Genomic DNA, 21,125 nt, shown 5'->3' on the forward strand with positions numbered 1-21,125 from the left:
GGAGGGCAACTAAAATGATCAAGGGTCTGGAGAACAAGCCCTATGAGGAGCAGCTTAAAGAGCTGGGCATGTTTAGCCTGCAGAAGTGAAGGCTGAGAGGAAACATGATGAGGACCATGTATCAAGATGAGAGGGGAAGTCATAGGGAGGAGGGAGCAAGCTTGTTTTCTGCTGCCCTGCAGACCAGGACGCAGAACAATGGCTTCAAACTATAGGAAAGGAGATTTCACCAGAACATTAGGAAGAATTTCCTAACTGTGAGAGCTGTTCAGCAGTGGAACTATCTTCCACGGAGTGTGGTAGAGTCTCCTTTTTGGAGGCTTTTAAACAGAGGCTGGATGGCCATCTGTCAAGGGTGCTTTGAACACGATTGTCCTGCTTCTTGGCAGAGGGTTGGACTGGATGGCCCATGAGGTCTCTTCCAATTCTATGATTCTATAACTCTACTGAGCTTCTGAAGCATTAAGAGAGCCATGTTAGTGTTTCAGTATAAAAAGACAAAAGAATCCAGTACCAGCCTTAAGACTACAAGATTTATTCCAGTATCTGATATTCATTGTGCAAAGGTGCAACGATACTAAATATTCTGTGATGTATATTCTATTCTCCCTTTGTATTATCTGGTGGAAGACAAGTAGAAGGGAGGAGGTTGCCTCTCACCGCCTCCTTTCTCCTTGTACAGCTGCAACTTTGTGTGTGTGTGTGTGTGCCTTCAAGTTAACTATTGACTTATGAATGCCCCTTATGAATTTAGAAGGGTTTTCTTAGGAATGCTCAGAGGTGGTTTTAATTTAAGGGAGGCAGATGTAATTGAATTGACCTTCTATATGTAGTGCTGAAAGGATCAGAAAATAAAATTCTAGACACAGTACAATGCTTACTTTCCATACTGTTTTTTCTCCAGCTGGACTGCTTCTAGAGGCAGTGATCTCATGATCAGAACTTGGTGAATCAATCATTCTCCTTCTCAAAGCCAACAGTGGAGGCTTCTCATTCCTAAGAGATGTAGGGAATAAGATAAATAATACAAAACAATATAAAGGTATAGAACAGCAAGTAGGGAAGGGATAAGAAAACAAAAGAGTCGCTACTGAATAAGCCCAGCTGTGACTTGGAGCAACCTTGGCTCCTGAATCAAATCTATGAATCATTGCTTCATAATTTGAAGTATCCTCTTGAAGGATCCTTATACATTTTTTCAGCCAAGAGCAATTTACCAAAGTCAATAAAACGGTCCCTGCCCATGAGTTAACATCTAAAATACACAACTCAAAAGGGGAATTTTCAGAACAGGCTAAAAAGCAAAATAAGTCACTAGTGTGTTGAATTAATGCAAATTGACTCAATTTAACCACTATGACTCCATGTTATGGAATTGCAGGAGTTTTTGTTTTATAAGGTCTTTAGTCTTCTTTGCAAAAGAGTGCTAGTGCCTCACCAAACTATGAATCTCAGGATTCCATAGCATTGAACCTTGGCAGTAAAAATGGTGTTGAAACTGTGTTAATTCAACGGTGTGGATGTGCCTCAGACCATAGTGGATGCTTAAATAAGCCTTTGAGCATGTCTAACCCCAATGATTCGCAATTAAATATTCAGCACCGCACTTTCATCCCATGCCCTGTTCCGTAGTTACAATTTGCACTATGCCATTCCCTCGTCTTGTTTACAGTCTGGCCATGTCTTACAGTAGTTGTCACCAGAGGTCACTGGGCATTGTTCTGAGTTTTAAATTGTTGTTTTATATGCTATAGTTTTATTTTATTGTATTGTACTGTGTATTTATTTTATGTTTTGTTTTAGGCACTTTGTGCCATATGTAAACCTCCTCGAGTCCCTTTGGGGAGATGGAGGTGGGGTGCAAGAATAAAGTTGTAGTTGTAGTAGTTGTTGTTGTTAGTGCGGAAAAGGTCCCAGAATAGCAAGGGCATTCTGCAACCACAGACATCCTTGTTCACACTTTTATTTTAAATCCTTTCTCTTTTCAGTCATCTGAATGTTTCTCTCCCAAAGGGAGGAATTTCTTTCAGAGCACTCATGAGTCTGAGGCTTAGAGGCAGAGCAATGCCAAGTCAATGTTACATTTTTTGACGACAACTTCCAGAATTACAGCTAGTGCTAGGGGATTGTGGAACCATAGTCCCTGGGACATACAGAGTAATATTTCTATATTAAAGAGCACACGCCATTAAGTCTGCAGAATCCAGTTTGGCAAGATCTTTTTCAAGTCACTCGTGCTAAGCCTATTTTTCAAGACAGGCTTTCTTTGTATCTTGTATTACTTCTGCCTGATAAACAGAAATAAAGACCACCCTTTGCATCCACCCACCAAGGCTAAATAATTGGCCAAAATGCTTTTAGAAGCTATCAATATATAGATAAGACTGAAACACAGGTAAAGTATCTCTTATCTAGAAATCCAAAATACTCCGAAATCCAAAATGGTCAACATGGGTGGCCAAGACAGTGACCCCTGAGCTTTCTGATGGTTTAACTACAAAACTTTGTTTCATGTACAAAATTACTAATCAAAATATACTATATAATATTACCTTTGGGCTATGTGTATAAGATATATATGAAACATAAATGAATTATGTGTTAGATCATTTTCAAGATACACAAATATTTTTAAAAACTCCTCTGAAATTGCAAATTGGCATTTCTGAGAAGAAATATTTAACCTGGATAAGAAAGCATGGGCATATTTAAGCAAAGTGTTAACACAGGCAGGCACTTATTCCCAAGAGCTTTGCTTCTGTGTCTCTAATAGCACCCTTTAATGCAGAAATGTATCAAATGAGGCCTTTTGGATTACAGTAAAAGCATTACTGTTAAAGGCACAAGTACAACAGGTGAGCAACCCTATCTTGAAAAATACGAGTAATATGTTGGAAGAGTGTTCTTACTTGTTAACATGTGACTGAATGAAGGTTCACAAATACCTGAGCAGCTGTTGGAGCTGGGCCCAGCTTTCCTTGACATCTTGATGCTTGAGAGAAACCCAGGCCACCAGGCTGGGATGGAGGCTGGTCAGCTGGGACACAGTTACATCCAGCATCTGACAGGGCAGCAAAGACACAGGCTGAGTAGCCAGGAATGACAGATACTATCAGCCACTACTGATAGTATACTATCTGGGGTTAGGGGTGGAAAAACCCTCAAATAAGTGAAAAAATGAAAAAAGAAATTGCCATTTTTTAAACCTGCGATAACCGCTCTCAATGAATTTAGGTAAATTTCAGCATGACTCTATGGACAACTGCCAGTGAAAGTGGACCACAGAATCACACTGGAGGATATAGATTTCTAGAGAAGCGTTATCTCTAGAAATCTCTAGGTCCTCCAATAGGCTGGAGGAAGCTGACCATAGAGCTACATTTGAGGACCTAGAGATTAATAGAAAGAAGATTTTAATCAAAGCCATTAATACTCAAATTAGCAAAAGTTAAAACTGCAAATATGGGGGGATGGCTATAGTGCTCTAACACAAGTACGGTAATCTTCTGCATGGTTGAAGGCCTGTTTTCCAGTGATTAACTGATTGAAGGCCACATACCCAAAGTGGGCATAGTCTAAGGGAAAATAGATGGGACTCTGTAGAACTTTCACTTTTTAATAACTAAAATGGCTATAAATCAGGTGAAAATATGTAAGTAATGGAACATAGAATCATTGAGTTAGAAGGGACCTCCTGGGCCATCCAGTCCAACCCCCTACCAAAAAGCAGGAAAATCGTATTCAAAGCACCCCAGCAGATGGCCATCCAGCCTCTGTTTAAAAGCCTCCAAAGAAGGAGCCTCCATATATAAAATATATGCATAACTGTAACATATAAAATATGTTACAGTTAAAAAGGAATGAGAAAAATATCCCTCCAAATTCCTCTATGAATTGTTAAAACAATTAATTATACATCATTTGGGATTAAAATTAAGTCATTCAAAGAAACAAATGATAATGTATTTATCATGCATTTTCAATTTTATTTTAAAATATTATCAAGTTTTTATCAAGTATTTTAAATTTTAAACCACCTTAGGAAACCACAAACTTTAACTTAATACTTAGAATGTTTTCACACTAGTATAAAAATAGTTATCCAAATAGTTATAGTTTCTCAATGTTTGCAGTGGATTCTTTTCAAACTGTATCAAACCAGCTTTGAGTCCAGGTCAGGCCATTTTATTCCATTCATGCAGACAAGGCCTGGAAGATGAGAAGGGTTTGGGAATGCTGGTCTAAACTAAGGAAGGAGATGTCTTATGTTCTTCTTACAAGTCTTATGTTCTTCTTACAACCATTGCTCCAGGGGCCTGGTACTCACCATCACTTGGCTCGCTAAATCCCTGACATCGAGGTCTAGATTGGGCTCAGCTTCCCTCAGCTTCTCCAGTCCACAAAGACTCCTCCACTGCAAAAGAGATGGCATGTTGTAAACTCTGAGAGACATGTAGGATCTACCATGCACTCTCAGGGTCTGGGTAAAAGCCCTTACATTTCTATGTATTGGTCATCTTGATTTTACTCCAATGAGCTCAAGATGTTTCTTCTCCTCTCCACTTTACCTTCAACCATGTGAGGAAGGTCAGAATGAGAAAGTGTAGCTATTGAGTGAAATATATGGCTCAGTGAAGACTTCAACCTCTCCCAAGTCTTAGCCCAATACTCTCACTATGCACCATTTGGATCTATCTATCTATCCATCCATCCATCATGGTAAACTCCATAATTGTAACATATATTCATAAAAATAATTTCTCCTTTGATGTTAAAACATGTTAGACCACGGTTTCCAAGTTCATTGCCCTCTTAATCAGATTTAGGAGTTGACACAGTACATTTTATTGATTAGTTCATTGGCCATATCAAAAAATATTTGACAAACACATACACATACAGTACAACATAAGTTAAAACAAGCAAGCTGTTAACAAGGTCCTGATCCACATCAAATATCTGCATCACCTCTACTCCAATGGACTCTAAATATGCAGTTCTTAGCTGTGTTGCTTTAAATAGAAAAAGGGCCATTTTATATGTTATTTTAACATTCTAGCCGGCCAATAAAAATGTAGTTTTAATATACGGATCCCAGTGTATTTTTTTGTATAATGTATGGCCCGAGTTATTGGGTTCTCTCTTCTTGTACAAGTCACAACGAAACAGTACATGTGCAATATCTTCATAGGAGTTGACATAGATGGACAGCTTTGTATTCCCAGCTATAATTTCTAGAGCTTACAGAATTCAGAAATAATATTTTTGGACTACATTTTCCAGATTCCCCCAAGGAGCACAGCCAATGATCATGTCAGGTAGAGGATTGGGGATTCTGGGAAATGCAGTCCAAAAACACGTGTCTTCCAAGCCCTGCAGCTTTTCATGTATTGTAATCTTATACAAGGCATACTATGACCTTAGAAACATCCTTCCAGTGCTTTTTGTAAAGGAGAACCAACATGTTTGTACTGACATAATCAAAAATTATGTGGGGAGAAATTGGCTATTCATTTTGCTATCTGATTCTGCAGCAATCTGCTCACCAGATGCAGAATAACAGAAACTATTATCATCCAACTGGCTGTAGAGGACATCAGGGGAAGGTGAAGATGCATCTTGCTGATCAGAATGTACTCTCTTGGATAGTTTAATGCCATGCTTCCTAAAATCTGCTGACATGATGGGTTGAACTGCGTTCAGCCTTTTTAGTACCTTTGCATGGATGGCCCCCAGGAACACATCTGCTTGCTGTAGAAAAGCAGCTACTTCCAGAGCCAACTGCAGGGTCTCATAATGTTCTTTCAGGATTGCCTGGACTTGCAGCCACCTGGAAGGAGAGAAAAAGCCAGATTAGAGAACTGAAACAAAAGGCAAGCAGTTTAGCTTCTGCGGCATTGCCTATTGGAGCTAAATCCTGGTTGAGCTTAGAAAAGTTTTTTTTTTGTCGTAAGTCCCACAATCCCTCATTTCATCTTCCTCCAAGAGTTGCTGCCCTGTGCTTACCTCTTATTGAGGTGCTTGCGCCGGACCATGATGCTCCGACTCTCACTCTTCCCTTGCTTCTCAAGCTTGTGAGCCAGGCTGTTGATTTCCTCATGCAGGGCCTGGAACTGCTGCTGCTCCTAATTGGGAGAGAAAAGGGAAGGGGAAAAAGAGAAATTCTTTGAACTAACTTTCCATGAAGGCATGACCTCATCAAAAAGCAGCTGCGATGGGCATTGCCTGCTAAACCCCGGCAGAATAACCTTGCTCTCAGAATTTGTTTGAAAGGGAGAGCTTTCAACATTTAAGTGTCAGCATTTTTAAGCAATCCAAGAAGTTTGCATGCATTATCTCTCAATCAATGGTCCACAATGTGGAGATTGTGGGCATGGAGGAAATCTTCCTGGGTTGTGGTCCAAAAAGGTAAGACCTTCAAGCGTTGCATAGGTCAGATGTCATCATTTCCCAAATTACCAATGGAAAGGAGGAGGCAGGCTGAGAAAATGGTTTTGCTACCCAATGAAAATATAGAAGCAAAAATTTTGAACTGTTCTCCATGCCGGCAACAGCTGCAGAATATAATGAGGAATTGGCTGTTCCTTCATTTAAATCATCTGAGATAAGACCCAAAGACTACATCCAACTGCCCCAAAGGAGAACAGTGTTCTTTAGAAGCATACTTGAATAATGTGACAGAGAAAGGAATGCCAAAATTATTGAAGTCAAGGGAAAAAATGTGAGGGATCGGGAGAATCTTTCCTTCTGTTCCACATTTAAAACAGTTTTCCTCCGTTTTCTGATTTCTTTCCCTCTGAGCCTTCACATTTCTGTATAAGATGGTTAGAAACATGGTTACCTGTTTTAAGTCAAGGATGCGCCGTGTAAGCTGAATTTTGTCTGCATTTTCTTGTAGGAGAACAGCCAGCACAGGTTTCTCTTCCTGGATGAAAGGATAATGATCATTAGAATGCAGAAAATCTAGAAATGACAGTGGTTTTGAGTTCTCTCTATATCCTAAAGGACAAAAATATTGCTTCAGTGTAGACAAATGAACTCTCTTTGTAGATCAAAGTACCAGAAATTCTGAAATAAACCACTGTCAGCGAATTAGCTTGCTCAGTAGAATGCACATGGGTTTTTGCCAATTTCTGTGTGTTTTGTAAGTCATCCTGAGATATTTTGATATAGGGTGTGTTATTAATATAATAGCAACAACAACAAAAGATGGTTACACAATCAAGAAAGAACAAACACAATAGGTACAATGAGAACAGGGTAAGGCTCTGAAAGACAATAAATATGCACTCCCTGACTTCCTAAAGATCTTTCTAACTCTCCCTTCTGGCTACTGTGCTTGAAGAGCAATTGCCCAAATACTTCCAACCAATGGTAACTAGTGTTTCCCTTGGCAGTGGAGCAGTGAATCCCCTAATACTTCAGCCTGAATTTTAAAGGTGTTTTCCAAGGCATTGAACCTATTTTGGAGGCAGGGTTCAACCCTTTGGATAGTTCCACTATTCATCCTAAAACCTAGAGCAGTAGTGTTCAACCTGTGGGTCCCCAGATGTTTTGGCTTTCAACTCCCAGAAATACAAACAGCTGGTAAACTGGCTGGGATTTTTGGGAGTGGTAGGCCAAAACACTTGGAGACCCACAGGTTGAGAAAATCACTGACCTTGAGTATATTCACCACACCAACCCACTGACAACCCATCCATGATATAAAAAGAAGTGACATGATAGAACTTTTGGTTTTGGACATATTTCGGGGATGAAAAAGGTTAGAGGGGGAAAGCAAAATGGACAAAATTTTGGTGATTTCATAACCAACAGTGGGACTGAATGACTATTTATCTCTCTCTCTCTCTCTCTCTCTGTGTGTGTGTGTGTGTGTGAGAGAGAGAGAGAGAACCTCTATCCATCCATCTATTCAGACCCATTGTTAGTTATAAAATCACTAAATTTTTGTTTTGTGTGTGTGTGTGTGTGCGTGCGCGTGTGTGTGTGTGTGTGTGAGAGAGAGAAGGGCTGGCAGAGATTTGATTGGGAAACAACTAAATGTCATAAGAAGGGGTTTAGAGACTAACCATGACCCCAAAAGCTACATTTACTCCACACTCTTGAACTACAGGGAAGACTCATTAACAAGAACTACACCCATCAAATCTACTCAGCCCCAGATATGGAGCTTTCCCTGAAAAATCAGTAAATAAACCAACAAAAGAAACAAGAGGAGGTCCAAAAATGCGATATCTGCATTTTTCTTACATTCTTTTTATTTATATCCCGCCTTTCTCCTTGAGGGGACTCAAGGTGGCCAACAATCACACACTTTCATCAATTTAAAACAAAGACGATATAAAAATTACAGAAACACAGAATCCCCCCCCCCCTAAAAAAAATCACCCACATCCCACAGCAGCATGCCCCTTATTCTTCCCCAATTGCTAGCTGGCAGAGAAAGATCTTGACCTCTTGCAGGCCAGCAAAGATGGGGCATCATCCCTAAAGAAAACAAAGTTCATAGTTGGTGAATGGGAACCATCTTGATATGACTGAGTCACAAGTGAGGGCAATGTCTTCTAAGACTTTTCCAAAGAAACCCAATTTAGAATCTGATTGCCTGGCTTTGGCCCTGTTTGTGCCTGGTAAGGTACCTTCTGTCTGATCCAAGCTTCCAATTGTTCAGCTTTCTGGTTGAACTCTTGTAGACTCCTGAGTCCTCCCACTGGTTTGTTCTGGTTTGTTGCCATTTGCTTCAGCAGTTGCCACTGTTCTTGCAGGGACTGCAGCCGCCTTGAGATCTCCATGCTGTGGTTTGGTCGGATCATCAGTTGCTCACCCATCTGTAGAATGGAATAAAAAGAAGTATGTTGAAGAATCATTCCATCACTGACTTTCTGAGAAACTCTTGAACTAAGGTGTAGATAAATGCAGAGATGAATCTGAAAGTAGAGATATGTTCTACAGAAAGGAAATGATAAATTATAGACCATCTTTTGTTGTTAGCATTTGTTGGCCTGACAGTTTTTAGGCGTGGCTTGTTACTACCTGGAGGAATCCTTTGTTGAGAGAAACAGACAAGAAACAATCAGGGACAGCCAATCACCTCTCAACAAAGGATTCCCCCAGGCAGTAACAAGACACACCTAAAACTGTCAGACCATCAAATGCTAATCAAGGAGGCCAATTGAACATTCACACCTAGCTCCAACAGGCAAGAGTTCTTTCTCCCACTCTGTACTTTCCACAGATATATAAACCCAATTTTCCAAGTTTACAGCAGATTTCACAACCTCTGAGGATGCCTGCCATAGATGCAGGTGAAACGTCAGGAGAGAATGCTTCTAGAACATGGGCATACAGCCTGAAAAACCTACAACAACCCAGTGATTCCGGCCATGACAGCCTTTGACAATACACAGAAAGTCTTAACATGTTTGAAAACATCTGGGAAAGAGGAAACTCATATTACAGATGTATTGACTCAATAAAGACAAACATGGCTTTGAGTTTGCAAAATTGAAGCAATGCTACTAATAGGCTTTCTTGAAAGTTTCCAGTTAATAGTGTCACTGTCAAATCTGACTCAATGGCACATGACAACAGTAGAGGGAGAAAGCATGAATCAAATTCAGATATAGAACATAAGTTAGTAAGGATCTTTGGCTGTACCTGATTCAGCTTGATCATAGTATTATCGAAGTCCTTCATATCTCTTTGTAAAGTTTGGGCCATGCGCCCCCATTCCTGAATACTGCAACCATCCTTTAGGTCGAGGAGTTTTCCTTGCACCCATTTTTCAGCCTGGAACAGAAATGTAAAATAGATGAGGGAAATGGATAAATCTTTAGAGAAAAACATGGTCTACTTCCTTTAGGAATTTGAAATATTTGCTGTATCAATGAAAGGTTGAATAGCAGGCAAATTTGATAACAATAAGAAATAGATATTGTGGAAGCCATATCCCTCCACATATTAACTCCCATCAATCTCAGACAGCAAGGATGATGCAACAACATCAGGAAGGCAACAGGCTTCTCCATCATTGCAACACAGGACTACTCAATATACCCTTTAATGTTGTGCATTATGGAATTGCTATCCTATAGAATTGCTCTCTTTCTTCAGGTCTTTAACCAAGAGAAGAGAAACAGAAGAGACAAGAGAAATAAATAGCTTTTTATCTTTTAAATTTTGTCAAATTCTTTTCATGGGTGGTTTGAATTATTTTAATGCTGTGAATTATTTTAAATTTTGGGTTGCTGTGATTTTTTGGGCTGTATGGCCATGTTCCAGCAGCATTCTCTCCTAATGTTTTTCACATGCATCTGTGGCTGAAGAAGGCCAGGCTGCCTTTATGCAGAAACCCTCACTGATTGACTTTGCAAACTTTATGGCTACTCAAATGCTAATTCAAGCTTGCTAATTTTCAATATTCACACTTGCTTTAAACAGACAAGGGTTCTTTCTCCTACCCTGGATATTCTACAGGTATATATACAATTCCCTTGCCTCACTACCGACAGAACCTCTGAAGATGCCAGCCACAGATGCAGAAGAAATGTTAGGAGAGAATGCTGCTAGAACATGGCCTGTTCTGCCCCCACACTATCTTAACTACTTGGAAGGTGAACTGACTGCGCAGGAAACAGACTGGAGACTATATATTTGAATCAAACAAGAATTTATTAACTGACAAGAATTTTAGACTTTCACTACCATGGCACAATGTCATTCTATATCTAACTCATCTGTAACTAGTACTTTCAAAAACACAGAATTCCTATTTTCAAGCAGCAGAAAGCACTTTGAATCAATATTCAAAGTGTTTTTGGCTATGAAGTAAATGCAAAACTGCTTCAGCCTCAAGTTTGGAGACTGCAACTATAAGTATGTTCAGGGCATCACTTTAATGTGGCCAAAGTGCTAGACATTTTACTTCTGGCCTTCAGAATGAGAGCAGCTCTGGCAAGAAAACTTGCCAGTTATGCAGTATAATTCTGTATATATTTAAAGAACTATGATTTAGCCCCCTCTGCACAATGATGGGCAAGAAATCAGATTTCTGTGGATTAAGTTACTGTCCCCTCTGGTCCTTCATCTTAAAGAGAGGCTGCTAGGATGACCTCATGGTATAGGAACAGCCTCCTCCATGCCAAAAAAGCCTTGCCTTCTTCCGTCTGCACGTTCCTCTCACTCTAAAAGAGGAAAGACATTTGGCAATAAAAATTCTACTCTCCTTTCCTTTCTACTGCAATGTTTGAAAAGACAAGCAGAACAGTCTTCCACTATCCCACTCCACAGAGGCACTGAAGCCAAATTCTTTCCTTTGCCAAGCTCTGCCCTTACCTGCAACATATCGCGGTTGAACTGAGTAGTGAGGGGGCTCTTGCTGCAAAGGTCTTCCAGCCTTGGGCTGCTCTGGGTGCCAAGTTTCAGCCCCACTACTTCACTTGCCTGTGTGTTCTTGACACCCTCCTTCCATAAAGCTGAAACAGCAGAGTCTGCAGTCTAGAAGAGAGTGGGAAAAGAGAGAGAGAGAAAATTATTGCATTTCCTCTGAGCCACATCAAACCAGAGCAGCTGTGTCCCAATTGCCCATTAGTTGAGATGCCAAATCCGTTTTGGAGAATAAATTGCCATATCAGGCCCTTGAATGCCAAGCCTAAATCTGTGTGTCACTACAAATATGTCCAAATTACTGTATTATTTATTAGTAACATTTACACCCCACATTTCTTCAAGGATGCTCAAGGCAGTATCCTCACTTTATCTTCCCAAGAATTCTATGATGTAAGATTACCCTTTCCACAAGTATTTTGGCAGACCTTTGAAAAACATGGCTTGCATAAGGTGCAAGGACTTTTATTTGTTACTGTTGTTTTAGTTTGTTTTAGCTGGTTGCAGATTTTGTGACGGTTTGTTTTTTTAACTTTTGTATATAATATGCTGTCAGATAATAAAACAAATTATGTTTGTTTTAATTGCTGTAACCCAGCCTAAGTCCCAAACTGGAGGAAAGACAGAATATAAATAAATATAACAGTGACTGGGTTGCTGTGACTTTTCCGGACTGTATGGCCATGTTCCAGAAGCATTCTCTCCTGATGTTTCACCTACATCTATGGCAGGCATCCTCAGAGGTTGTGAGGTCTGTTGGAAACTAGCCAAGTTTATAACACTGATTCTCAAACTTTGTCCTCTAGGTGTTCGGGGACTTCAACTCCCAGAAGCCTCAGATGCTGTGCCCAATGATCTTGGATCAGGAGCAGGGATGGGGTGGTAGGGTTAAAGCCTTCCCTAGGCAGGTTAAGCCCCTCTACCAAATGATCTGGCAAAATTGGATCACCAAGACTCCTATGCAGTTAAGCTTTCTCGGAAATTTCCCATTAAAAGTGTACTAAACAATAAAGCAATAAAAAGGCAGCTGTGGTAATTGATAGCTCCTAAGAACAATAAATACTGCTTGCAAACTATTTTATGTACTGTATTCTTATTTGGAATAAGCAACACTGAGCTCATTGGGGGCACTTCTAAGTATATTTGTAAGAAACTTCATAGTTAAGAATTAAGGTTTACATAAGTTTAAGCATGGTGTGTTTTGACCACCTAATAAAGCAGTGAGCCCCTGTATCTGCCTGGGTTTGGTCCCAGGATTCCTCATGGATACCAGAATCTGTGGATGCTCAAGTTCCATTATATACAAATGACAATTAGTAACGTGATGTTCCTTATATAAAATGATGAACCACTCAAAAGAATCCTAGAGAGACTCTGAGGATCCGTGAAACAGTGGGAAACTACAGCAGGGTGTGCCTAACATTAGTGTATCACTCTGCATGTGACAAAATCAAGGTTTGCTTTTGAATTATTTTTTAATGTGTTGTCTAAGCCTTTATGGCCAGAATTACTGGGTTGCTGTAAGTTTTTTGGGGGGTTTTGAACATGTTTCAGAAGCATTCTCTCCTGACATTTCACCTGCATCTATGGCAGGCATCCTCAGAGGTTGTGAGGTCTGACCTCACAACCTTACAGCAACCTACTATTTTTTTTTAATATTTTCCAGCTCTGGTTGGTTGAATCCGTGATAGGAAAACAGGTCAGATATCAATGAAAAGGGTTTGTAGCTCACAAGGCCTGACCCTCTTTCTCAGTCCCCAAAGTGTAGGGGAGAAATCTCAGCACAAGAAAATTGCTTTGAAAAGTTGGTGTACACACATATGTATATTTCCCTGACTTATTAGAAAAGGTATTTTTATTTGAATGGCATACACTGTACAACTGTGTTTTATACTGTCATCCCTCATGACATTACCAGGGTCTGCTCCTTTTGACATCACCAAGGAGCATTTCTTGTGACATCCCAAGGAAGTAGTGCCTAGGACTCATGTTCTTCCTTGTACGTTTAAATAGGTTTATTCATTTCTATTCTGTGCATATCAGGAACTATGTTGAATATCACAACTTGTATAATTAAATAAAGAGGATTCAACAGCCTCTCATTAAAGTTATATCTACACTGTAGTATTAATACAATTTGACCCACTTTAGCAGTCATGGCTTAATGCTATAGAATCATGGGACTAGTAGTTTGGTGAAGTGCCAATATTATTTGGTATAAAAGATGGAAGGCCTTCTAAAACTACAATTTTTTCGACTACTACTGGTATTGGACTCAAGACTTTTCACAGTTCCAGGACTTATTTCTATATGCTATATAGTTGTTTCTATATGCTTTTATTTATGTCTGTTACTTATTCCATGAATAGTATATCCTTTGTTGAATTATAATATGAGAATTGCACTTTTACTACTGTGAATTCTGAAGTATCTTTGACATAGTAACACAGCTTGGAGTAACCTACTCTGAGACAGAATTTGGGAGTCTCGCACATACATTGTTGCTTTGTTAAATGTATCCCGAGCCTTTGAAATTTTCAGCTCGCCCAGACTGACAAAAGAAAAGAAAGTCTCAGATTTTGTTCCTGTTCTTTGTTCCTGTGATATAGTGTAGTGAGATAACACTGAGGAGGATTCAGCACTGCTTTCTCTGTATGCACTGTGCCTATTAAAAGATGGGACTTACCTCTGCAACAAGGTTGATGTGTGAATGAAGAAATATGCCTTCTCTTGTCATATAGGGTCTTTGAGAATAATCTCAAATGGATGAAGTGCTAAGATCCCTATTGCTATGCGGAAGACACATTTCTTATTTATTTGCTTGATCTCTCACTTCTTGGCAAGTTTCTATTCTATGACAGCATCTGTCTCTCACATCACGGCATAAGAATCTGACCCATATGAGCTCCCTGACTAATCCCGGACCCATTTATTCTGCCACCACCAGACTGTTCATTCATCCAGTTTGGTTCCCTTGAAATCCTTCAATGTTTTCACATTGTTAATTCACTGCAAGGGTCTGATTTATCACAAGTGAATGAATGGTCTCTCTAACTCTATACAAATGCACGCCTGACTGGTGGAATGATTCCAGAGAAAAGTTTCCAGACATCTTTCCTGTTGAAGACTACTGAGAATCAAGCATGAGGTCAGTGCTTGGAAAAGTTACTTTTCAGACTACAGTTCTAGATCGCCTCAGCCAATATGGCTGGTGGAAGCTATAGTCCAAAAAAAGTAACTTTCTCAAGTTCTACCTGAGATAAGCTAAACATATACTCCAAGGTGCATCAGCAATGTAGTTGAGACAAACCATTGTAACTGTCATAGCTCAATGCTATGGAATTATGGAATTTGTAGTTTGGTGAGGCACCCACACTCCTTGGCAGAGAAGTCTGAAGAAGACCTTGTAAAACAACAACTCCCTTTTTTTGTGTCATGAGCGACTTGAGAAACTGTAAGTCGCTTCTAGTGTGAGAGAATTGGCCGTCTGCAAGGACGTTGCCCAGGGGATACCCGGATGTTTTGATGTTTACCATCCTTGTTGGAGCTTCTCTCATGTCCCTGCATGGAGAGCTGAAGCTGACAGACAGAGCTCATTCACACTCTCCCCAGATTCTAACCTACGACCTGTTGTTCTTCAGTCCTGCTGGCACAATGAGTGATGGCAGTTAAAGCGGTCCCAAACTGCATTAATTCTACAGTGTAGATGCACCCCAGGAAAATTTGTAAAGAAACAATCTGTAGCTTCATCTCATGCTACTATCCTGACCACCCCTTCTTTACTTCTCAAGCTCAAGGGACAGTAAATCTAAATTTCTATTTTTTTTCCTGTTATGCTCAGTCCTTAAGCAAAGATGCTCCTGAAACAAATGGGTGACTTTCCCTCCCTGCTTTCTTTAGAAATGAGCTCAGGCCCTACTTCTCAAAGGCAGCCTGGAGACACTTATTTTAAGTAACTCGTCAAGTGAGAGAAACTCTGAAATTTTTCCAAGCTTTGTTCTTCTGGTCAGCCATGATGTAATGTTCTGTCACTGTTCCAAGGCAGCTAAGGTCAGCCAGCTACAGAAATGGCTTCCTTCCAAATGCAGTCCAAGGTCCAGCTGCAAACTACCATGGAGGGCTAAATTTGTAAACACAGTATCTCAAATCCCACTGCAGGAAGGAAGGTCAGTACTGGCTGCTCTTAAATGGGAGAACATGGAACAAGAAGCTCAACACTCCTGTGTGCAAAACACTGACAGCACACATACCACACAGTTTTTGCAAAACAAGACCTCTAAGCTGAGAGGGGCCAGGGGCAGGGCCATACTATATGTAGAACATGACTCACAAGTGTGATAAACTTTAAGATCAATTTAGATGCATATTCTGAAGAGGTTGTAGCCCTGTAAAAATAGGTTTACAATAAGGCCACAAAGTTAACCCTCATCTGCTACCAAAATCCTTATTTAGCTGCAGATGACACATAGAATTAGGTCTGTCATGTACATATTTTTAGTAAGCTGGACTCATTCAGGAGTAAGTGAACGTTCCTTCATAGGAACAGCAGAACATTGGGATTTACTGAAGTCGAGAAGTGCCTATCCTATGAGGTTTCTATCCCCTTTCAAATCTGAATTCCTAATACCCCTACTTCCCTTCCTCTGTGTGCTTTTTGCTATCTTTGACTAATGAAGAAACCCTGGGGTTTTGAAACCTGTTTATTTATTTATTTATGGCATGTATATCCCACCTTTTTCCCAGGAAAAGACTCAAGGTGGCTGTGCATCTCTCCCTAAAAGGAATGAGGAAGGGGACTGGAAATGAGCAAGGAAGGCACTTCGTAAAGGGAGACAAAAAAGGAGACTGTCATGGGGCAGGCATAGCTTCTGAGGATTCACAAGTAAGTCCCCTAACATTTTCTATGTGTTTGTGCCTTCAAATCGAATTGCACATCACACCTCCATTGAGGCAGTACTACTGAATGGGTGCCTATTTAAAACACCTGCCTAATAGCAATTCTGCAAAACTTTACTTTATTGAAGTTTACCCCGGTCAAAAGGACTTTCAGTATGTCCAATTTTCATGCACAATCCGTGACCATCTTTTCTCCATTTCTTGGTCACTGTTTACAGATCTTCCTTTCAAATAATGCTTTACCTACTGAGATATTGTACAACAAAAGCACTGATGAGCAGACTCTGAGCATTATGCATTATTGATATGGTACTACTTCTTACCACTATTCCTAGTTTTACTTTTTGAAAATATTTAGTTAAACAACACCCATGATGATACAATAGTATTTTCCAACAATGTCATTAATTCCCTAATTACCATTCACGGTAATATACTCCTATGTTTCTTTCACCATTTTGCTTCCATGTTCCACTCTTAAACATAATGTAAGATCCCATAGAAAAGGGCCAGAACATTTAACTTTCCAAGGACCCTACAGAATACTTAACATAAGTTATTTAATAAAGTTTATTGCATCTAAATAATACATTTATTTTACTCCAAACAGCTAATACATCGGCCTTTTAAATATTGCCGGGCTAGATATTGGTCAATACACCAGGCAGAAGAATCTTGTTTAGCAGCATTACAAAGAACAGCAACTTAAATCAGCATTTGCCCCGGCCTTCTGTACTCCAGATGTTTTGGCTTTTAGATCACGTAATCCACAACATTTGGAGAGCAGCAGGTTGGCTAGGACAGATTTGAGCCCTATAGTTGAATATAAAATATTTCAGCACTGCTCAGAACGTGGAAGGATTGCATTACCACTCTTATGAGTTTTTGAGGTTTTTTATCAAGGCAAGTTGCTTCTGCTGTGAGAGAATTGGCCATCTGCAAGGATGTTGCCCAGGGAATGCCTAGATGTGTTACCATCCCGTGGGAGGCTTCTCTCATGTCCCCACATGGGAAGCTGGGGCTGACAGATGGGAGCTCACCCTATGTTAAGAGTCTTGTTATCCACAGCCAGTGTGGCCACTGGTTTGGAAAAACTGAACGAGAAAGATACAATGACACATACCATGTGAAGGGGAGCAGCTGCTGAAGAACAACTCCCAGCTTGGAGCTTCCTGACTTCTTGCTTTTCTTCATCTATTCCTCCCTCTTTTTTGAGAAAGACCTAGAAGGGGAAGTAATGTAACAGGTGAGAATGAAGTTTCACCTAGCTATATTACATCTTCTAGGATTCCAAAGGCCACTTAATTAGGTGGCTGGTTTTTTAAGCTGTTCAGGCTGGAGTGGAAGAGTAAATGAATTTTTTTCAAGCCCAGATTTCACCATCATTGCCCAACTTCTGCATAAAGCATAATATCTCCAGGCAATGCTTTGAGATCTGCCATGCCCCCCAGTTGTTGTTTTAAATACATATATTCATCTATTACTGCTTTTTTGCAAACACACCTGTAACCATTCTAAGAGAATAAGCTGCTTCAGAGAATGATAGAGTCTCTTTCTCTGGGGGATTTTAAACAGAGCCTGCATGGCCATCTGTTGAGAGTGCTTTAATTTGTGTGCTCCTGCATGGCAGAATGGGGTTGGACAGGATGGCCCTTAAGATCAATTCCAGTTCGATGACTCTATGAGATGATGGCCAAAAGTAAACATTTGTTGGCCTCATCTTCATCATCTTCAACATTTAATTTGGATATATTGCCAAACACAAAAGAAGTACAGAAGTTAAATATAGTTTGGTTGCTGTGAGTTTTCTGGGCTGTATGGCGATCTTCCAGAAGCATTCTCTCCTGACATTTCATCCACATATGTGGAATGTCCAGGGTGGGAGAAAGAACTCTTCTCTGCTTGAGGCAAGGCAGAAAAGGCCATTTAATGCTAATCAAGGTGACCAATTGCAACAGAGATATAAACCTCACTTGCCTAGTTTCCAACAGACCTCACAACCTCTTAGGATGCCTGCCACAGATGTGGGCAAAACATCAGGAGGGAATGCTTCTGGAACATGGCCATACAGCCCGGAAAACTCACAGCAACTCAGTGATTCCAGCCATGAAAGCCTTCGGCAACACATTAAATGTGGTTTTCCAAAAATCATTACCTGGCAGAAAGATTTGTTCAGCTAAGATGCAAACCTACATGAAAGCCCAACATTCGATCTATGGTTTTTCATTTAAGTATTATTTGTGTTCGAATTATAGGGAAGGAGATTCCACTTGAACATTAGGAAAAACTTCCTGACTGTAAGAGCTATTCAACAGTGGAATTCTCTGTCTCAGAGTGTGGTGGAAGCTCCTTTCTTGGAGGCTTTTAAACAGGCTGGATGGCCATCTGTTGAGGGTGCTTTGATTGTGCTTTTCTTGCATGGCAGATGATTGGACTAGAATGCCAATGTGGTCTCTTCCAATTCTATTATTCTATGATTCTAGGCTGCCAAATGGGAATGGAAGTCAATACTATTCAAATGTTGTCAGAAAAGGGACAGTGAAAAAGGCCCCAAACTAATAGGTTCCCAAGATCTAGAGCTTACCCAATACTGTATGTTTACTTGTACCATATGTTTTCCTGAGAGGATAACATTTCAAATTAAGTGACTTCAAGAAAACACCATCCTTCAAGTTTACACAAAAATTATTCTGTTTGGAAAGTAAAACAGATCATTCACATGGGAAATGGCCAGATTTAACTAGGAAGGATGACTGCAGTATTAGAACACATTGTTCTCTGTGATACTTATTAGCAGCCAAGGAATAAAGTAACTCCCCGAATACAGCAGTCACAAGCACTATCTCCAGGAATAGCACCATTTTTAGAAGGTAATGTGCTAAAGAAGTACCACAGAGTTTTGTGATGAAACATGAAGTCAATGTCCTTTCACCAGCATAGCTCATTCTGGTACGCCCTTTGAGCAGATGATGGTTACAAATTTGGCTCACTCCTAAGGAATGGCCAATAAATAAATAAAGGTAGAGTCAGTGTGCATATGGCTGCACTTATCAGGATGAGCAGGGAGGAAAATACTGATCTGGAGAAGTTTCCATTGAAAAGAACAAAGGGGATGACGTCACCTTGGCAGAGAGGCATCACCCAGGGAACACAAATGCTTATCAGAGTTCATGATTCAGAACAAAAGAGAGAACTGCTGCTGCGGTCACACATTTAACAAAAACTGAGACTTAGGGCCCTTCCACCCAGCCCTATATCCCAGAATATCAAGGCAGAAAATCCCACATTATCTGAGTGTGGACTCAGATAACCCAGTTCAAAGCAGATATTCTGAATTTTCTGCCTTAATATTCTGGGATATAAGGCTGCGTGGAAGGGCCCCTAAATCACTAAAATACTGACAAGATATGATCAAAGAATTATAACAAAAAGAGTAAGATAAATATGTGCATATATTATTTCAATAATAACTGCACTTTCTGCAGAAATGGCAGTTTGTGTGCACTTTCTGCATTATTTACTTCTGTTTCTCTGGACACAGAATACCTTATACTTTGTTAAATAAAACTGCATCCATTTCCTCAGTGTTGAGCTTCTAATACTGCAAACTTTTGCATTTTATTTGAAAATTAGTCCTTGTGGGCTTACTTACAAGTATTGTGAAATGCGTTTTTGTAGAACTGCCTAGGGCTTGTTATGTATATGGAATGGTTTGATCAGACAAACTCAACTGTTTTGAGCCCCAATCCATCAGAAAGTTTAATTTGAGGTGGGAGGGGTGCAATCTGCTATGTAAAAAAAATTGCAATATTTACATTATATTTCTTGCTGTTTAGAATATCTTATATCCCTAGGGATGCATGGTGGGATGTTCTTTAAATGTTTGAATTACCTGCTAATGGATTTTCCTATGGATGTACCTTTTCTTTATTACTTGCTGTAATGCACTGAGGTCTAGTGGACAGGTGGTTAAAAAAATCCAGAACATTTCTTAGCTAGCTTCCTGATGAGAGGCTATTCTTCAGCAAATGAAGGAGCAAAAAAGACTATTCCACCTTGGAAGTGGAACAGTCCTTTTTATTGGAGACATATATACTAAGAGAAAAGTCTGGGGTATTGTTTTAATATATTTATTTATACCCTGCTTTTTCTCTGCAGAATGAGACTCAAATTGGCTTAGGATATCTTATTATCTGGATAAAACATAAAGAACATGAAAGAGCTCTGCATTGGGAAGCTGGGTGGCTGAAGCTGGATCAACACTCCCTATATTCCAGGATCTGATCCCAGGTAATAATAATAATAATAATAATAATAATAATAATACTTTATTTCTAGACCGCCCTCTCTCACTGAAGTGACTCAGGGCAGTTTACACATACAAAAAAATGCAATGCCTCAGGTGAGTACAAACATATCAAAATAATACACAATAAAGCAACAATAATAAGTAAGCGTACGACAAAGAATTACCGTAAGCATTGTGATGAAAAATAAAACAAAACAATCCAAAAAGACATAGTTAAGCAAACATAAGTAAACATCACAACAAATACCCTAAAAGCAATTATCTGTCTATTCCAGATTATCTGGCAGTGTAGGCTCATATAATCCAGTTCAAAGCAGATAATTCGGAATCTGATCCTGGGATGTAGGACAGTGCAGATCCAGCTGGAGACAAAGCAAATTGACTTCTCTGTTGAGGAAAATGCTGATAGATTCATTGGTGGTGCTTTGCTCCTGTCCTATTTATGGGATGGCTGGTTGTTAGAAACACTGAACGGCTGTTACATTGCTGGGCATGATGCCCTGTGGCTGGAAAGACTCATGGTTAAACCTGT

General features: G+C 39.9%; 1 protein-coding gene across 5 annotated transcripts in view; it reads right to left on the reverse strand.

Annotated features, from left to right (window-relative positions):
• LOC132761301 (spectrin beta chain, non-erythrocytic 1-like) overlaps positions 1-21,125 on the reverse strand; it is a 67,744-nt gene that overhangs the window by 41,867 nt on the left and 4,752 nt on the right. For 4 of the 5 annotated variants that reach the window (XM_060754053.2, XM_067464285.1, XM_060754052.2 and 1 more), the window contains exons 2-11: positions 17,408-17,506; positions 11,338-11,499; positions 9,661-9,792; positions 8,643-8,831; positions 6,842-6,925; positions 6,007-6,125; positions 5,716-5,830; positions 4,328-4,414; positions 2,946-3,061; positions 882-996 (exon numbers count right to left, since the gene is read on the reverse strand). In XM_060754053.2, coding sequence (XP_060610036.2) covers positions 882-996; positions 2,946-3,061; positions 4,328-4,414; positions 5,716-5,830; positions 6,007-6,125; positions 6,842-6,925; positions 8,643-8,831; positions 9,661-9,792; positions 11,338-11,499; positions 17,408-17,506 — 1,218 coding nt within the window. The remainder of the gene's footprint in view (positions 1-881; positions 997-2,945; positions 3,062-4,327; positions 4,415-5,715; positions 5,831-6,006; positions 6,126-6,841; positions 6,926-8,642; positions 8,832-9,660; positions 9,793-11,337; positions 11,500-17,407; positions 17,507-21,125) is intronic. The other variant, XM_067464284.1, reaches the window with a different exon arrangement.

This window comes from Anolis sagrei, chromosome 1, assembly GCF_037176765.1.
Source record: "Anolis sagrei isolate rAnoSag1 chromosome 1, rAnoSag1.mat, whole genome shotgun sequence".
NCBI lineage: Eukaryota > Metazoa > Chordata > Lepidosauria > Squamata > Dactyloidae > Anolis > Anolis sagrei.